The sequence below is a fragment of the Sorghum bicolor genome, chromosome 7 (genome assembly GCF_000003195.3).
Source record: "Sorghum bicolor cultivar BTx623 chromosome 7, Sorghum_bicolor_NCBIv3, whole genome shotgun sequence".
NCBI lineage: Eukaryota > Viridiplantae > Streptophyta > Magnoliopsida > Poales > Poaceae > Sorghum > Sorghum bicolor.
Window position 1 is genome coordinate 1169016 of NC_012876.2, and position 20002 is coordinate 1189017.

The 20002-nt window shown below is 44.0% G+C and overlaps 3 protein-coding genes across 3 annotated transcripts; 1 reads left to right on the forward strand and 2 right to left on the reverse strand.

The window, feature by feature from the left end:
* LOC110436981 (uncharacterized acetyltransferase At3g50280-like) lies at nt 787-2103 on the reverse strand. The gene has a single exon (XM_021464876.1). It carries the CDS (start codon nt 2101-2103, stop codon nt 787-789), a length of 1317 nt encoding a protein of 438 aa, XP_021320551.1.
* Nucleotides 2027-18840, reverse strand: LOC8068552. Its single transcript, XM_002444864.2, has 12 exons — nt 17730-18840; nt 16887-17171; nt 16490-16807; nt 15709-15936; nt 14440-14540; nt 14256-14340; nt 13459-13917; nt 13001-13194; nt 5182-7040; nt 3431-3501; nt 3265-3338; nt 2027-2331 (listed from the first exon to the last, which is right to left on the reverse strand). The coding sequence occupies exons 1-9, from the start codon at nt 18300-18302 to the stop codon at nt 5276-5278; spliced, it is 4008 nt and encodes a 1335-aa protein (XP_002444909.2). The 5' UTR covers nt 18303-18840; the 3' UTR covers nt 2027-2331; nt 3265-3338; nt 3431-3501; nt 5182-5275.
* Nucleotides 4757-11726, forward strand: LOC8068553. Its single transcript, XM_002443697.2, has 5 exons — nt 4757-5003; nt 9256-9423; nt 10045-10869; nt 10971-11138; nt 11233-11726. Exons 2-5 carry the CDS (start codon nt 9256-9258, stop codon nt 11560-11562), a joined length of 1491 nt encoding a protein of 496 aa, XP_002443742.1. The 5' UTR covers nt 4757-5003; the 3' UTR covers nt 11563-11726.

Genomic DNA, 20002 nt, shown 5'->3' on the forward strand with positions numbered 1-20002 from the left:
AAAAACTAATTGCATAGTTTTCCGTAATTTGCGAGACGAATCTTTTAAGCCTAGTTAGTTTATGGTTGAACAATAATTGTCAAATAGGAGTATAAATAAAAGTGTTACAGTGTCAAAATCCAAAAATATTTTGTCAAAATCCAAAAACATTTTGGATCTAAATCAGGCCTAAAAGAACCGAGTCTGTGACTACAGTAACGACTCCTGAAGCATAAAGCTTATATATGTTATGGATCAGCAAAGCCAAGCCTACGTGAGCTACAAGACCAATGTAATGATAATTCTGAATGTTTACATTGTGTTCAGAGTGTGATTTCCAGACTCTGCTATAACGATCATTAAGCAAAAGAGCCACCATAACCTAACATTTTTTACTAAGTGTATGTTTGCATACGGAAATGGAAGACATGTGTATGATACGGATGGAAAAAACTACGAAGTGATTGATAAATTTAGTATAGCCGGATTAGAGATTACATAGCATCTATATTCGTATTTGTGTTACAAAATAAACATAAAGGAGAGCACAAGGATAGGTATTAAACATGAGTTTATATCTATAACAGCATTTTTTTTTACAAAAATAGTTAGAACAACAGCACCTGACTTCGTATATTACAGCAAGAAGCATCGAGTTCTTTCAACAAAGCATGCAGAAAAAAGATAAATTAGTTATCGAATCAATGAATACAACAATTATTTAAGAAGCACTAAGCAGTAGAAGAGTGCATATGGTGCGCACTACCACCAGCAGGCATCATCCGTCGACGACGAGGCACCACGCCTTCACACGGTGCTCACGGCCTCCATGAACTCCTCATCGGCGATTAGCCTGCTGAGTGCCTCAGGAGACAGGCACACCTCCAAGGCCATGCTGCCTCCGCCGTCGCGTCCCTCGTACACGGTCACCTTCCCATCCACCTTGTTCCCAGCGCCGCTCCGGACGGCCAACGGCCGGCCCCATCCAAAGTCATTACCGTACACGTCGAACCGTGGCGAGCTCCCGGTCACGGTATGCGGACGGTTCCTGGAGGGTTTTGCATACAACAGGTTCGGCTTCTGGGCCCAACAGGCGAGATTGTTCCTCACCTTCGCCTCGTCGAACGACGCCACGACGCGGTTCAGGAGCCACGCCGCCCAGCCGAGCCCTTTGTCGAGGACGTCGCTGACAGTGGATTTTGCGACATCAAGTACCACAGCGTTGCCCATGTACTCTTGTGGTATACTCTTCACCCGAGCGCGGCATCCAATGGCAAGCTTGTACGTGGTCTCCAGGTGTGGTGCGAGCCCCCGGGCTCGGCACACAGCTCGCCAAAGGTGAGCGAGCAGGGACTGCAGCGAGGAGATGGTGGCCGTCGCAGTTCCCGCCATCTCGGCATTTGCCTTCGTCTTGAGCCTCTTTATGCTCTCCGCAGAGAAGTGGAAGAAACATTCTTGCACCGGCGAGTACTCAGGTCGCTGGACGATGTCCTCCAGCTTGCCGAAGGGTAGAGGGACTGGCACTGGACAGGTGTCGAGGAACCATCTGTCCAACACAGGCGGCGGTGTGGACAGCTTGTACCCTTCACCTCCACTGCTGCTACGCCGGTTTATCTCTGACCAGGTGTTGAAGAAGAGCCAGAATGTAGCCCCATCGGCGACGCCATGGTTGAGCGACATTGCAATAAAGATGCCATCTGCGAGCTCAGTGACCTGTGCGGCCAGCACAGGGAGGGAGCTCACAACAGCTTCCACATTCAGCAGCCTGTTCAGCGGGAAGAAGGACCACATGACTGACGGGATGTACAGTGGGGTGGTTATCTGGCTCACAGTGACCTCAGGAGCCACGGCATGAATGAACTCGGCACCTTCACCATTGCAGCAGAGAGAGATGGCGAGGCTTGGACTTGAAACACCGTCCGTGATCTCTGAGGCAGTGAGACGGCCAGCCAGTGGGTAGAAACGGCCCAGCGCCCTAGCGAAGGACGAAGCAAGGTCATCAACGAGCTGTCCGCCTCCTGTCTCAGGCTTGGGCAGGAGGATCCCCTTCTGGATGTGGTCCACTGTGATCAACGCGAGATCCCATGGAGTCAAGTGAATGATTTCTGCCTCTGATGGCACCATGTTCGGTGAGCTTCCTGACTCTGGCTGGACCAAACGCCTAGACACGATTTGGACACTGCCAGTAGAGCCTTCCATTTTTGTCATTATGGTTGCCAGTTGCTGCTCCAGGCTGCTGAGTAGACAGCTTATAATCTGAGACGCCCACTTAAGTGTGCCCAACCGAACGCTGCTTTATTGGCGTATCTGATACTCCGGTGATATGCAAAGCATGGCCTGATACATACTTTTCTGAAAATGGAAGCAATCACCATTGTTAGTTTGGTTCTCTCCAAAGGAGAAGATTCAAAGACATAATGTGTTGTTTTTTTCAACTCCACATTGACAGAAAAATTCCAACATACTTGATGTCCCAAATTTCCCATGAAAAAACATATGTGGGTCTTTCTAAGTCAGTCCATCTCCATCCTTTTCCATGAAGGTCTAATAGAGTAGTATCACTATTTTATTAATATAGTTTATGAGCTACTGTATATTTGCATAATATAATGGAAATAAAGATTCAATACCAAGAAACTATACAAACACAGTAATCAACGGATACATGAAAAGGACAAAGAAAAATAAACACAGACATTGTGGGATAAGCGCTAGAGGCCAGAAAAAAGATCAACTAACAACAGCCCCGTGTCCAAAACAAACTACTGAGATAGCGAACACGCCTTACACTTGGCGGCTGTTGGCAGCCTCCCTGCACAGTTGACCAGCAGCTTCAACACCCCCCCCCCCCCCCCACACACACACACACACTGGTTATAGGCTAGGAAGAAGAGGGGTGAGAACAGAGCACACACGGCCAAGTGCAGCAACTGAATAGTCTTCTCTCTGTTCCATTCCATCGAGTATATACATCTAGGAGTAGTAGCTGAACAACTACAAGGTAGAGATCAGCCTCAACCACTCCACATGGCTTACATCAGCCTTGACTTAGTGGCCTATTGCCATACGCCCATACCAGCTGCAGTAGAGAGGGGAGAAGAAAAGGATAGCAAGGAATTGACATATTGCCAACTTCTGCAGCAAAATACAAGAGCCCAGCAACAGATTATCTTACAAGTTACAACAGCCTCAAATCAAATGAAAAACAAAAATTTGAAGTTTGCTTATGCTGATATGCTCCAGTAAAAATATAATCAGCTTTTATAAATGATTGAACAAATTTACCAGAGCTGTCCTTCATTCATGCAATTCAGAGGTTGGCCAGCTGCTGCTGAGGCAACAGAGGTGGTAGACTGGTTCTGAAATTGCAATGACCATGATGAATCACATAAGTGCAGAAACAGTAAAAGAACAGCGTCAAATGACAATAGTATGCAAATTTTTGTATTACCGTGCCAAATTGTTTGTGGTCGTGTTTGAAGGCAGTACTGGAAGTATGTATATGTGGCAATGCAAGGTCCTCTGTTAAAAGAACAATCAAACAAAGAGAAATCAGTGCATCAGACGCCAAAATTATCCTCAGGTTAGTAAGAACTTGAAACATAAATTGCTAAGATTGAGTCCCTTTCGAGAAAAGAAAGGGCACAATGTTTCAGTCCAATGGCTCTACTACTTAGCACGAGACTACAAGAGGTAAACTATCTTCTTTAACATCTTGGTAAGTGAGACAAAATACCACAGAATCAAATCAATAACAGATGTAAAAGAACCTGGGAAAAAAGAATCCAAAGTGCCAATTCAGAAAATTGTAGCTGAAAGCATGGTTTTTGAGGTGTTGTGGCAAGGTGTGGCGCCCTACCCCCTCACAACGCATAGGCGTTTATGGCGGGCGGACACCTAGGCGACGCCATACGCACAATATGGGCTCCATGAAGGCGTTGTGTAGGCTAGAATTTTTTTTTTTTTGAAGAATCTGGAGGGGTTTTACCCCCTACAGTATAATAATTATTATTATTAAAGAAAAACAAGAGTTCTGGAACAAGGAGAAGAAGAAGTACAAGTACAGGAATCAAGAAACAAAAAAAGAAAGGAAAAAAATTTGCTCTAGGCAGCTAGCAGTTCTAGGTGATGAAACCATACTTACTTACTTTTTAGATACTAGTGCAGCACATACATACTTTTTTCCCAATTCTTGAGCTCAGCAGAATACTAGTATAGCTAAGAGAGCACTACTAATCAGTAATTATCATACTAATCAAAGGAAGCACCTTCTACTTGTGTTATGTAAAAGTGTAAAGACTAAAGAAAGAACCAAGCAGATATTATACTCCCTCCATCCCAAATTATAGGAGGTTTCACTTTTTTGACCCCAAGTTTGACCACTCGTCTTATTCAAAAAATTTATACAAACATAGTCAAATTTAAATCATTCTTGAAGAACTTTTATTAATAAACCAAGCCACGACAAAAGAAGTGATATTTTGCACAAATTTTTGAACAAGACAAGTGAGTCAAACTAGTCAAACATCTTATAATTTGGGATGAATTGAGTACTAAACAAAGAAAGATCCTTGTGATGTGTGTTGTTTGTAAAGGTCTAAGAAAATAACAACCCAAGCACAAGCAGACATTAGTCTCCTCCGTATGTGAGTATGTAACAGGTCAATACTCACAGCAATACTCAGAGAAGAGTACACGACCCAGAACACAGGAGGCGGCACGGGGCTGCGAGATTTAGGGGACCAAAACAGAGGCAGCAGCAGGGGGCGTACACACTTGCTAGGGAGACGGGCAGGTGCGGATGGGCGACAGCGGGGACTCGAAGCGGGCAGACAGGCAGGTGCGGGCAGGCGACTGCGTTACGTGCGGATGCGGACTGCGGACGGCCGATGGCTGCAGCGGCGGAGATGCAGGAGCTGCTCCACGACAGGTGCGGACGGCCAAGCGGAGATGCAGGGGCGGCTCCGCGGCAGGGGCGGCCGGCCGGTGGACTCTAGCAGAGGAGCAGCCAAGCGGAGCTCGAGGTCCGCCCGCCGCCTTATCTCTTCCTCTCCCCTCGCCCACACTCGTGGCAAATGCCTCGAGCCGTAGATTTCCAGCGCAAAGAGCAATTTGGGTCCCAGTTCCCGTTATAGGTAGTTCAAACCACAAAAGCGAGCACGTGTACCAGAAAGTAGCATGAAAGCAAGAAAAACATATTACCTCTTCCATGATGCGAAGAACACAAGCTGTTAAGATATTTGCTTAAAATGAAAGTCATGATCCCAAAATAGCCTATTGGATTCCAGCTTTACTGTTACCCACCAAAAGCTTCATTGCATTTCACTTCCTCGCTACTAGAGAAATCAGTATCTGTCATGTCATAAGACAAGCCTCCATGCAGACTGCGGTTTAAGCAATAATCTTGTTCGACTGGACATATGTCATATTCTGACTCCAGTAAGGAACGAGTTGGAATCATATTTAGCTCCATGACGCTCATTAATGATCTAAGCTTAGCTAGTTCTGGCCAGCGTTTTGCTGATATATACATGTTTGCAATCGATTTGTAGTGACCCGGGTTATTTGTCCTCATTGCCAGCAGCCTCTTTGCAGCTCGATCCCCAATTTCTGTTTTGCCATGGATCCTGCAAGCCTCGATTAGAGTTGCCAACATCGCGGCAGTTGGCTGCAGTGGCATCTTGTTAATTATCTCCTCAGCCATACTCAGCAAACCCTCACGGCAGTACAAATCAACCATGCAAGAAAAATGCTCCACCCTTGGTGCAATGCAAAACACATCAAACATCTCAGCAAATCGTAGCTGCCCTTGAGTTACCAGCCCAGAGTGGCTGCAGGCTGAAAGAACAGCAACCATAGTTACATGGTCCACCTTGATATTGTTGGCGATCATTTCATCAAAGAGCTTCAGTGATAGATGCCCTTCTCTTTGCATTCCATAGCCCAAAATCAATGAAGTATATGCGTGCCTGTCTTGACATTGCATCTGGTCAAACACTCTCTGTGCAGCTGCCATCTGTCTAGATTTTGAGTACATATCGACAAGTGAGTTCTGCAGTATGTTAGAGGCACCAAGTCCATGCTTGATAATGTAGCAGTGCATCTCCCTTCCATGACAGAGGTGTCCAAAACGCGCACTAAGTGAAAGCATAGTTAACACAGTAACATCATTTGGAAAGACAGAGGAATAAATCATCTCTCTGAACAGCAAAATAGCTTCCTCAACCTGGTCCATGAATCCAAATCCTGCTAGCAATGAATTCCATATTACCACGCTCTGAGTTGAGCATGTTCTGAATAGGCGATATGCAGAGCTCATCCTCTGGCATCTGGAGTACATAGTGATCAGTGAACTCTCCACGTGCTCAAGCCTATCAAAGCGCAGACGAATAGACACAGCATGCAACTCCTTGCCAATCTTCAGATACCCACTCCTAGCACATGCCCTGAGGCCAATCACAACAGTCACAGAATCCAGCCCCGGACCATGGAAGCTCCTCATTTGTGACAACAACCTAATCACCTCACTGTCATTCCCCGCCTTCAAATTTCCTGCCGCAACCGCATTCCAGGTGACAATGTTTGCCCCAGGAAACCACTGGAGCAGGTCAAACGCCTCGCCCCACATACCAGCCGACGCATACCCAGACACCATGGCATTCCAGCTGACAACATCACGCGCAGGCATTCCATCAAACACCCTGCGTGCGTCCTCCATCTCCTCGCACTTGGCGTACATCCCCACCAGAGCGTTCCAAACATACATGTCCAGACCATATCCCCACGACCGAACACGCTGCTCAATCTCCCGGCCAACAGAGGCATCCCGTAGCTCGCCGCAAGCGCGCAGAACCGACGGGTACGTGAACCTGTCGGCGGCCACGCCCAGCGCCAGCATCCTGCGGTACGCGAGGACCACGTCGTCCCATTGCTCACGGTCGGCATACCCCCAGATGAGCAGGTTCCACGGGAACGCCCGCGCCTTTCCCTCCGCCCGCTCGACGGCGGCTCGCGCCGCGGTGAGGTCGCCGAGCGTGATGTAGAAGGTGACGAGCCTGGGGAGCACCGAGGGGTGCGCGCCGAAACCGAGCGCGACGGCGCGCGCGTGCGCCTGATCGCCGGGGCGACGGGCGCGCTGGGACGTGCAGGAGCGTATGAGTGATGAGAGGGACGCGGGGCAGAAGTAGGAGGCCGGTGGCGGCGGCTGCGGCTGGGACGGGTCCTGAGCGGGGGCGGCATTAAGCCAAACGGGTGGCAGGCAGCGGCGGATGCGGAGGAGGTGGTGCTTGGACAGCGCGCCGCGATGAGGCGGCCGTGGGCGCATCAAAGGGGCGGCGCCTCCGCCGCCTTCGTGGCATCACACCTCGCCGGCGGCGGAGAGGGAGGCGGGCGGCGGGAGAATTGGGACAGGGGCAGGGAAGGCCGTGGGCTCTGCCGTCTGGGGCTCTCGGTCTCGGCGCGCCAAGACGGCTAGTATGGGTACTCGGCTCACGCCAGCCAACGAGGCGGGCCATCAAGTTCTGCACGCCTCATGTTTTCAGTTTTTGGGCTGGCCCATTACGGACATGTTTTCAGTTCTGCACTTCTGCTTGAGAAATCTGGATTTTTATTTGTCTTTTATTTATGCAAAAATAATCGTAGATTGACTAAATGTACAAATATTTGTTTTGTGCGAATGCACAAAATAGTATCCAACACCAAATTATATTTTCTCCAACCTAAGGGCAACAATAGAATATTTTACTTATGGGCCATTTGGATCCTTTCGTTGGGGGAACTAGAAACTACTTAATAGACTTTGTTATTTAGCTTAGAATTTGACATTCCATGACTTTACAAAGTTCACATATAACGTTATTTCAAATTCATAGCGTGGGAGATTCAGATAGATTCTATAAGTCACCATGTTATGATTCTACTTTGTAACTTATAACATACTCTTAAACTTGCTCCCATACGATACAAATACAACACTATAATATCTCTCTCGTATTGCGGACAATATTATATAAATATATTTCATATACAACCATAATAGCTTAATTAATTTATGCCTAAATTATGATTATTAATTCAATTTTAAGGATTATTGAAATGGTGAAATATGTTTTTGGCAAATCATATGAAGCAACTTCTTTAAAAAAAAATTTATATAGTTCAAGCATACAATTCCTTCCGGTTATCATTAGCCCATTGACGAGTGACTTGAAATTGCAACTTTCTCATATTATCTCAATTGAAACAATCTTTATATGAAATTTACTTGATGTGATTTGCAGCATTGTAGCTGACAAATTCTAATTTAAAGTTGTTTACCCCCCAAAGATTCGTTACGAAGTTCTAATCTGACCCCAAGAGAGACGGAATACGGCTTAGCAAAGTTCTCAGCAATAAGAAAACGTTGAGGTCTCTGAGCTTCGAGTCCATTTGTTCTTTTCTAGAGCTATATACCCAATGTATAAACGAGCACAATGCGTATGTACAAAATTACAACTTACATGTGTTTCAATGGCATGCAAGGGTCAATCCTTAGTATGGGATGATCCCCTCCTGGAATTTGTAAACAATCTTGCGGCTCGCAATTTCGTCGAGTCTAGGTTTGTTAATGAAAGGCCATGAGGGCCAAACTGAACTCAAAAAAAAAATTGCCATGCAAAATTGTAGCCGTCAGCTGTTTTGACCACATATAATTTGTACAAATCATTTTATTTCGACAGTTATTTGCCTTTTCTGTGTTGCAGATAGATCAGTTTTGATGTAAGATTTTTTTTTAAAAATTTGAATTATTGAAATCATCCAAACAAAAACTATTTTTTGTTGAGAAACAACAAAAACTATAAATGGAGGAGCGATTGCAGATCCGAGCCCAAGACCCAACCGCCCACGGGTAAATGAAAGCTGATCCAAGCCCAAGGCCTATAAGTGTAAAGCAAATTAAGGAAAGGAAAGCAAAGGTTTCTCAGTCTCATCTACACCTCCGCCGCATCCTTGTTCTCTTCGATTCATTCTTAAAGAACAACGAGTGCAGCGTGGTATCTTGTTAGCGTCGCTCATTGATTTTATTCGAGTTGGTTTCTACAGAATTGTCGCTTCAATTTGGTAGAGAACAAGGTTGCTGTGTTGCCCTATCTCCATTATTTGCATGGCTCTTGGAAAATCGAAGAATTCTGGGTGCAGATTTCAAGCGATTGTTGCATGCATGATTTTCTCCTTGAGCTCGTTTAATTTTTCCTTCTAACGATATAACAACTCGTCATTGTGCGTGTCGAACTGCAGATGGATTCTTCAGAGCCTACTAAAACAAAGGGCTCTTTTCCTTCAAAAAGAAGAAAGCAGGGCTCTTTTTCTGAACGCAAGAAAAGAAGAAAGGGCTCACGCTGTCAACGAGATGGCGATTCTCAGGCTGCCAAAGTAAGGAGACAATCAATCCCTCAACTTCCAGAGGTACGGTGCCTTATGAAATACTGATACTGTTGATGGAAGGCTTATATTCCGAGCACAATATATGGCCTATTGACCTAACTGCACAAATTATTGTTGGCACTATACCAGCATTATATGCCCAAGGTTCCAGTATTATTCGAATTTACAAAAAGAGATCAGATCTTTTATAATCCTGTAATGTATAGGGCATATAGTCATTTCCTAACTGTTGCAGTAGCGAAGAATTATCAGGCATGAGTTTTATACCTGTAATTGGGCTTTAATGACACTGTTCAGGAAAACTTCTTTAGACAGTGCTGAATTCACATGTACAGTAACCACCTTCTAGGCTTCTACTACACCATCTAAATGCATTGCATCACTCCTTGTGAAACCATTACCCTGTGTGATTCTACTGCTTTGTTTCTCTGGTCGAAGTAAGAATTTAGCTTTACACACACAAAAAAAGAGGAAACAGGAGGGGTAGCCCCCTACTGATTAATAGAAGAAAAAGATGCGTTCAAGCAACAGAATTCAAGAAACAAAAAAGGACAGAAAGAATGTAAAGAAGATCACAATTTAGCTTTACAAATTACAACCACCATATATAGAATAATTTTATCCTGTGTTTTGTGCATGCAGGATATCTTGGGCTATATACATTGCCTAATGCCAATTCGTGAAGCTGCTCGTGCTGCTTGCGTGTCTCATGCCTTTCTACGTTCCTGGAGAGGTCGTCCACATCTCATCTTCAATGAAGATATGATTGGCTTGAAGCCGAGTGTGTGTCGCATCAACTTCTGCTGTGAAATTGACACCATTATCAGGAACCACTCTGGCATTGGCGTGAAAATATTCAAGCTTGATTGCAGTTACATCTGTGAAGTCGATGATATCAGTCGTTATCTCGACAGTTGGCTTCAGATTGCTGTTAAACCAGGGATCGAAGAACTCACTCTCATGGTGCGTGGCACCAAGACACAGTACAACTTCCCATGCTCATTTTTATCTGATGGGATTCGGAACTCAATTCGATACCTTAAACTTCATTGTTGTGGCCTCCATCCCACAGCTGAACTTGGCCCGATCAGAAGCCTAACAAGTTTGTGCCTGTGCTCTGTGAGCATTAATGGGGATGAGCTAGAGTGCCTTCTTTCCAACTCTCTTGCTTTGGAGCAGTTGGAGCTCACTCTTTGTCCAGATATAGTAAGGCTGAAGATATCTCGTGCCCTGCAGCAGCTTACCAGCCTTCGTGTTTGTCTATGCCTCAATCTGACAGCGATAGAGAGCAAGGCTCCAAACCTCTCTAGTTTCCTCTATAGAGGATTCACAGGTTTCTCACTTGGGGAAACATTGCAAATGAAGAAGATGGACATGGATGGTCCAAATGCTGTCTATTATGCTCGTACCGAACTGCCCTCCATTATGCCAAATCTTGAAGCTCTTGTCATAGGATCACCAATTGAGGTATATTCTCTAAATTTAAGGTGTTGTAGCCTAGTGATAAACACCAATACACTAGTCATCTTGTGTATAATGAATCTGAGACATGGCATATTATTGTGCAGTTTCTCAATACGCCAATGCTGCCTACCAAATTCCTCTTCCTCAAGCACCTGACCGTTCATTTGCCATCGGCATCAGGAAGGACGAAGCCCTTTCTCGTGCCATATGACTATTTCAACCTGGTTTCTTTCCTTGATGCGTCTCCTTCCTTGGAGACTTTGATACTAAATGTAAGACGTTCTTTCATTCATTCATCTTGTGCAAACATATCTGATGCCTCTCTTGGTCCACTTAATTCAATCATATTATCCTTTTCACCTTCAGGCGACTCCATGTTGTATGGAGCATGAAAATTCGATTCTTGCAAATGCCTCACATCTGAGGCACATGCCTGAACACCGACATGACTGCCTGAAGAGCGTTAAGATCAGTCAATTCAGCTCTGAGAAGAGCTTGGTTGAACTAACATTCTACATTCTCAAGAATGCGGTGTCACTTGAATGTCTTGCACTGAACACCAATCATGGTAATCATAAGTGCCATCTACAAATATATGGAAAGTGCACTCTCAGGACAGCTGATAGAGGGCTCTTGGCTATCAGAACACACATAGAAGATAGAGTTCCAGCTTCAGTCAAGTTGACTGTTCTGTAGCCCTGCAGCTTCACTCTCATGGCAGAAGTCACTATAAATCGTGCAGTGTATAATTGTTTCGTTTTAAGTTTAGATTAAACATGCTTTGTTTCTTGAACCATCGAAACATACATTGAGGATAAACATATATATTATATCATAAATGTTACTGTAGTCGTGCAATATACATTCATTTCGGTTCGATTTTGCAATTCTGAGGGAGTGTGTGTTTGGCACATTTAGGAGCATCACGCTTACTTCCTCTCCAGGGGTTTGGAAGTTATCCATTCCTCTATAACTCTCGTGATCTTGTAGCTCGTCAGCCTTGTTTAGTTCGCGAAAAGAAAAGTTTTTGTAGTACATTTTGTAACTATAGAAAATAATATCCAATCATGGCAAAATACATGCAAACTGTACAATTAGTTATTTTTTATCTATATTTAATGCTACATGAATGTGTCTAAACATCGTGCTGCCGCAGATGTGTGTTGGTGGAAAAGATGCATGATTCCGTGGAATGAGGATCAAAGAAATACTTAAATAAATATATGTTGGGTTCGGTTTATGAATAACGTTTCTGCTACCAAAAATGCAGAACACTAACCAAACGAGTGGAATCTGAAATTGCTTTTTCAAAAACATATAGTGCATTTTTCGCAGCACGTTGAACCCTGCTGTCGGGTAATTTCAGTTCTTCAGCTGGCTGTATACTGCCTGTACAGCGATGTTTTTCAACATGCACAGGCATACGGTCCCTCTCCACCTCAAGAGAATACCTCCAGCAACACGCCCCGCTGATGTAGCCACGGTCAACGCAATGAATCAGCTGGGGAACTGTCCTCCCCGTGTTAAACCCTGGAAAAGCAAAACAGAAGCTCTGAACAAGTAAGGGACAGCGAGAGATCCAATGCCACAAGTGCATGTCAATGCCCTGTCAATGAAACCAGGATGATTTTCAAGAAAAACCATCCAGCTTTGGTTTTTGGACGCGCCAGAGGAATCCAAACTGGATAAAACACATCACTCAGGCATCAGTACATTCAGAATCACAACGTCTGAGTTCAGAGGATAGCAATGGCCTGTATTTTGATCTGTATTCATCTTGTCATATGCCAAAACAAGTGTATGGATCAATTTTCATTTTTGGGGAGAGTACTCTGGAGATATACAATTGACGACTATGGATAACCAACAAATCTTCAGAAAATATTTCAGACAGCCTATGCTAAACTCAGGCGGTAAATCTCTACAGGAACAGGTTTTCTTTTGGCAGCTGCCCTCCTGGCCTCCTGGGTACCAAACCGCATCAGCAGTGGAGTTTCTGGCAAAACAAAAACCTCTCCACTTGAGGGGGGGACGGAAAAATAGAAAGGATTCAATGCTATTTTCTATGCTTTTGATGATTGCTCAACTCGGGGGTCGACACCAAACTGATCTTTATTAGCGATCAGCCCTGATATTCCCGGTAGTATACAGCAGTGCCTCTGACTGGTCTCTCTCACCGTTGTGCTTTCCCTTTCCCTTGTCAAGGCGGGCTCTTCGCACCGCTTGTTGGATCTGTCGCTCATGCTCTCTAAGAATCTCATCCATGTTCACTCCAGGAGGCATCAATGGTCCCGAATAGTGGATTCTGTTCTTCTTTGTGCCATTCACCTGAACAAGGAGAAAATTTCTCATCATATGGCACCAATAACCTGATTCCTATACTTTGGCAGTGTGTGACGAACACACTCATGTGCAACCATTCTCAATTGCATTCTATAGAATGACATAGAGGCATCTATATTGACCTCTATAAGAGTCAACAGCATATAGGAATGGAGGAATAAAACCATGTTATGCAATGGCCAAAGACTGCTTTATGAAGACATTTAGACAAAAAAAATAAATAAACAGCTGTGGATGTTCAAAACTCACCACTGTAGGCTCTTTGTTTGCTGCAGCATCATCCTTCCGATGGGAAGACGATGGTCTTTCTTGGAATTGATGATTCCATTCAGCTCTGTCAGAAGGGTCAGCAGCAGTGAGCTGACTGTATCTTGAACTGGACCGATGCTCTCTCAAATATTGTCTCCTGGCACTTTCCCCAAGGTTAGACATCTTAGGAGCATTGCCTCGCTGCCCAGATGCAGTAGATTGGTTGGACATCTCAGCAGTAATAATTTGGGAGGTGTGAAATCTTTGGGCCTTTGGATCCATTCCACTTGATCTGCCCAGAGTGGAGGAAGAACGGCCAGCTTGCATCAAAGGAACACGCTGAGGGTAACCATTGTCTGCAGCTCTTGCGGGCGGATCAATTGGAAATCCAGAAACAGCATCCTCCTTTGGAGTGAACTTGTAACTGCTGCTTTTGGGATTCACCTGAACTCGGCGGTGCTGTGAAGTCATGGAACACAAAATATTCAGTAACAAGAAACAGCAGGACATTAGTTGATATACATGATATATTTCGTTCTGGAATTGAATATGTAGAATCTATGCATTGTAGATCCATACCAACTTCCAAACGAATACTTGGATGGTTATGTAGACAGCTAATTACAGTAATGAATCATGTGTTCAGTAAGATTCATGGAACTCCTAACATGTGGTACTTCAATAATTCAATAATCTCCCAGCAATATTTCAAAAACCAAATACTGTTACCATTTTGGCACCAGCAAAAAAAGAACAAGAATGTAAAAGACCTTGATATTTCAAGTGAATCCCAGTACCTGCAATCCATTATTGCCATCGGGTGCAGGAAGTTGCTTCCTCCGTCCAGCTTCAGCTTCCTGTCCTTTAGCAGCTGCTCTTTGCCTATAAACAAGCCATGCACTTAGATTGAATATGAAATGTCGAGAACAGAACATTGGTAATGTAGATTCTTAGCATGTCATGGTTTCAAGAGGGAATCACCTCCTAGCTTCTTCATCTCGAAGCTTAGCATCGTATTCCTTGCTTGGGGGATATTTGGGGAGACTTGATGGATCGCAGGCATACGGCTTTGTTGTAAAGAACTAAAAAAAGAAAACAACAAATTAACAGCAATATCACTAAACTTGTATTTCTGGATTGAACAACCAGATACATACCAATGTTTGGATGTAAGAAACACATAAACCTAGGAGGCTAGGAGAAGAGGAAGAAACTATCAATCATCTATTAGTATCATGTGTGTTTGCACAAGAATTTTGGTTTTTTGCTGCCAAGAGTGGGTATACAGGCTCTTTCGCCACTACAGGATGAACCCTCCTTCAATGAATGGTGGGCCAAGGCAGAGTCAAGAATGGATGGTTCACACAAAAAAGGACTCAACTCGCTTATCATCCTTGGGGCATGGACAATTTGGAACCATCACAACCGATGTGTTTTTTATGGTACTCCTAACGTGGCTGAAGCATTGCTGTTCTCAAGTGAGGAACAACGTTACTGGAATCTTGCAAAGGCTCAGGGAAGCTCCATCCCTTCTCTTGAGCCTGTAGATAGCCAGTAGGATCATTTTGTAGAAGTGAAGTCGTTTTCTGTCTTAATAAAAGGCGTGTGTGTTTGTCTACGAGCTTAGGAATGTGGGTGTGCGTTGTAAGGGCTATTGCCCCCTTTTCTTCTTAATACAACGATACGCGCAAGTGAGGAACAGCGTTACTGGAATCTTGCAAAGGCTCAGGGAAGCTCCATCCCTTCTCTTGAGCCTGTAGATAGCCAGTAGGATCATTTTGCTGAAGTGAAGTTGTTTTCTGTCTTAGTAAAAGGCGTGTGTGTTTGTCTAAGAGGTTAGGAATGTGGGTGTGCGCTGTAAGGGCTATTGCCCCCTTTTCTTCTTAATACAAAGATACACAGCTCTCCTGCATGCTCGAGAAAAAAAAGAGGAGGCTAGGAGCAGTTTTAGTCTTTTAGCATCTCATATGCCATTTCTGGCAACGGAGGCTGCAACTTAAAGAAAAACAAGAAAGAAAAATCACAGAAAAAAAGTTGAAAGAAATTATGATAATGCAAAAGTCCTAGTCTAGCTATAAATACAGGGGGGAGTTAGGCCAACTGGGTAACACTGCAGAAGTACATTATGCATCACAGTTTGATAACTCGGTGCAGGCAATACACCAAACATGAAGATCAAAAAATGGAAGGGCCAATTTAGCACGCATGATCCAGACATGCAGATGAACAAATGTAAGGGTCAGTACTTACTTCACTGTCAAGGGCAGATGCAGCGGTACCCCTATTCCCAGGTTCTACGGCAAGTAGATGGTCCAGAAGTGTTAAAGCAGTAGTAGGGAAGTCCTTATATACATCATTCACGCATCGGCGGTACGGATGCTGAGGCTTGAATATGGTAGCTCGGGATAACTTCAAATTAGCCCAAAACTCCTCTGATGGTGAACCACAAAGCTTAAAAATCTTGTGCAACTGTTCCACCTGATTGAGTGAACACAAAAGAACAAACCATTGTAAATTCATATTGATGTTCAAAAATCTAAAACTACACGGATGTATGGTAAATAAATTAACCATTTATCATGAAGATAAAAAGGTACAGATAATATTATTTACTTCAAACTGGTTTTGGTCAATGCGAAAGTAAAAATAGGCCTATTGCCACTCAACCTTTATGCATGTTAATAATAAGAATATGTTGTCTGATACACATATTAAAACACTAATGATGTTTTAGTGCATAAACTACAGGTATCTTGAGCTAAAGATTATATTGTTTTCCTTGACATTTTTAGATTCATAACTGAAAATACCCTACACTGTACCAACTGCCGAGTACTCAAAAGAACTCACTCGCATTCGTCCCCTAAACCTTTTATGCACCATGTTCTAAAAAAAATAGTGTAAAAGAAGAAATGACAGATTTGCAGAAATATTATAGCATTGTTAGGATTATGGCAGGTAGAGAATACTGCATTATTCCTATAGTGCACCATCTGCAAGTTTGATCACGGCAAGAATAGCCAAACAGTACCTCAGTTCGTCCTGGCATGATAGGCTTCCCTGATAACAACTCAGCAAGAATGCAACCGGCACTCCATAGATCAACAGCAGCACCATAGTTAGTAGCACCCAACAAAAGCTCAGGAGGTCGGTACCACAATGTTACTACACGACTTGTCAAATGTTGTTTTTGGTTGGGATTAAAGAATGTAGCTAGACCAAAATCTGCTATTTTAAGAATGCCATTATTGTCAAGTAGGAGATTTGCACCCTTTATATCCCGATGCAAAACACCACGGTTATGACAATGGTCAAGTCCAGAAAGTAGCTGTTGCATGTAACACTTGACCTGAAATGAGCATTTTTCGAAGTGAGAACTTAAACCTCAATACGAATGGAAAGCCAAAGTACAAATCTAGAGGGTAAACCTGAGGTTCTGAGAATTTTAAGCCAGGTGTAGCTGCAAGTCCTGCAAGGTCATGCTCCATGTATTCAAATACAAGATACAAGCTGCTTGACATGCGTGACGTCACCAAACCTTCAAGTTTGATAACATTTGGATGATCAAGCCTTCTTAAGATGTGAATTTCCCTTGCCATAAATCGGACACTCTCAGGGTCCATATTGGCAAACCGAACTTTCTTCAGAGCCACAATTTTTCCATTTTCAAGATCACGTGCTTTATAAACGCTGCTATATGTACCTTGTCCTATCTGAAATATTTAAAGATAAAATGAGAAAAGTAATGTCACAGAGGGTCAGTGACTCGATACTAATTCAAATTGTAAAGAACTTAAATTCTGTAATGTTGCATCCTGTTACAAGAAGTCTAAAACGGTTGTATTAAACGTGGTAATTTAGTTGTCGTGTAGTAGGAGCAGCATTGATCAAGATGGCGGATGTTTGTTTGTCTACGTATTAGTCTGTCTAGACTTTGGAGCTAGTAATGCATTTTATGCCAGAACTGGAATAGCGTGACCAGGTGGTATAAAATAAACATACAAAAATATCATAAGCCTACATTTCTAGTGTTACAATTTGTTTTCTTTCTAACTAGTTCAAACCCTCAAGAATGAAATTTCAAAAATTCTATGAACCCTATAAACATGTTTTGTCCAACACCTATCAAAATATCATAAGCCATAAACAACCTAAAAACAGTTATGCCCAATAGGCAATAACTCATAATATGATCCAGTGATAGCCAATAGAAAAACAGTAGAAAAGATGATAAATTTGTCGCAAAAATAATGGTCATCATAATTACAAACCTTATCCAACTTCTCAAAAGACTCAGCCCTCCGAGGTTGCCACCCACGAACCGCCTCTGCCGCGACCTCTGTGAGCCATCTTGGCCACCCTGCCGCCACATGCTCACCCTGGACGCCATTGGGCACATCCCTGATCCTTGGTTTGGCCTCCCCCTCCGGCCTAAGACCACCACTCCTCGATTCTTGCTCCGCCACACCATTGACTTGTACATCCACCGGAGGCCGCTTCCTATTCCCAGTCGCTGCAGCAACCGCCCTCTCTGCATCAACTGCACCAACCGCCAAAGTGACAGCCTCCTCTGGCAATGCTGGCACAGCCTCGACCACAGGTGCTGGAGGCTTCCGAATCAGCCTTGCCGTGCTGGCGTCGTTCCCGACGCGGCGTGCGGCGCTTGAGGACGAAGTGGCTGGCACAGGCGCCCCTTCCTCATCCTCCTCTTCCAGCTCCTCATGCCTCTTGCTGGAACTGTAACTAACCAGGCGCTTCAGCGAGTTGCTCGAGGGCCGCCGACGCGGCTTGCCGTCCCCATGGTCGTCCCCGCCGTGGAATTGCTTGGAACTGACACAGCCCATAGGACGACGGGGCGATCCCACTCCACGAAGCCCAGACGAAGATTTCAAGAAACCTTCTCCCAGTACGCCTCCCGCATCTGGGCCGCGCACATCAACAAGATTCAAGGACCCTCATTGCTGGCCGACCGAATTGGAGCAGGAAAGCTGCCGCCCCCTCCGCAGATCCGAACGGGAATCCCACCGCACGCGCTCCCCACCTCACCCCAGCAGCTGCCAAATCGGAACCGCGCAACACGGAGGCGGCGCCCACCACGAACTGCAACTGGAGAAAAAGAAAATCGGGATCTTTTCCTCCGGTTGCTCCGCCGGAAGCGGCGGGCGACTGGGAGAATCGGGGGTGGGGAGCCTGGGGTTGGGATCAAAACCGAACCTTGCAGCCGGAAATCGCGAGACGTCGGCCCTCGGGAGATCTCCCTCCTCTCTCGCTCTCTCTCTTGCCGTCAGTGATGGCCTTTTGCTTTGGTCCTTGTTCTGTTTGGTTTTTGGCAAGCACTTGGTCAGTTGGTCGATTTCCTTTTTGTTCTGGTGGTTTTATTTTTTTTTTCCCCTCCTCTCTCTGCCCCCTCTTTTATATTTTATTTATTATTATGCTGAAAATTACGTTGGTTGGTGAAAACAAAAGAGGAGAGAGAAACAGATATTTTCTAGAGAGAGAGAGAGAGAGCAAGGGGATATATAGACTTATAGAGTAGATAAACTCTAGTCAGCAGCATGAAAGATTTTGAATTTAATCGCAAGGCTTGAAACTTTTGAATTGATTTGTGATAAATATTCATTTTTAGGACTGAAAAAATAAAAAAATGGTTCATTCAATTGAATTGCTTAGCTGTGTCAACTTTGATGGCTTGTTATGGGTTCGTTTGTCAAACCCTTAACACCTAAGATTTTTCTTCTTGGAGAGAGAAAAAAGGTCAAAGGTCTACTACTCCTATATATATGCAAATGCAAAAAAAAAAAAAATAGTACGCGTCTTGAACTATGGAGATAGCGTTTGACAAGGAATGGTGGTGGAGAGTTGGATGGAGGGACGTATTTGCAACTTGCAAGGCATTCATGACATGAGCAAAAAAAAACAGGAAGTTGACATCATGCAAAAAATCTTTTTGGGCAAGAAATAAATTAAAAATCAGTGATTACTGTTGCAATTTAATATATCATTGATTATAAGTTTGAAATGATCTTTTTAGTAACTCCATAATCTTTTTTTCATTAGTGACTGACAACTCATATATTTAGGGTGAGCTAGAGATGATGAGCTAAGGTGGGGCCAGCAGCTGAGGTGGTCAATAATCTCAAGCAGCACATGTTTTCCTATGAGCATATATGCAGGGCACGAATAATAGTGCAATATTCCTCTCAATTAAAAAATAATTGTAGTGCATTCCTCTCACTTGTTTTTTTTAAAAAAAAAGGAATAATGACGGTGCATGTGGCCGCCAGACACGCACTGCACTCGTTCCTCGTTTGTTCTATAGCTGCTGTCATTAGGTTGATACTGATAGCAACGTCAAGGTGTCGGCCTCCTGTAGATTTCCACTGGAAAAAGATTGGTGAGAAGCCATATGCACCACTGTTAAAAGAGAGAGGAGAGAGAGGAATCAGTCAAAAAGGAAGATAGATATATACTACTCGTACTAGATATATATGTATTATTCGGTGGATTGAAATTTAGGTTTAGTGCATGGATAATTAAAGTTAAT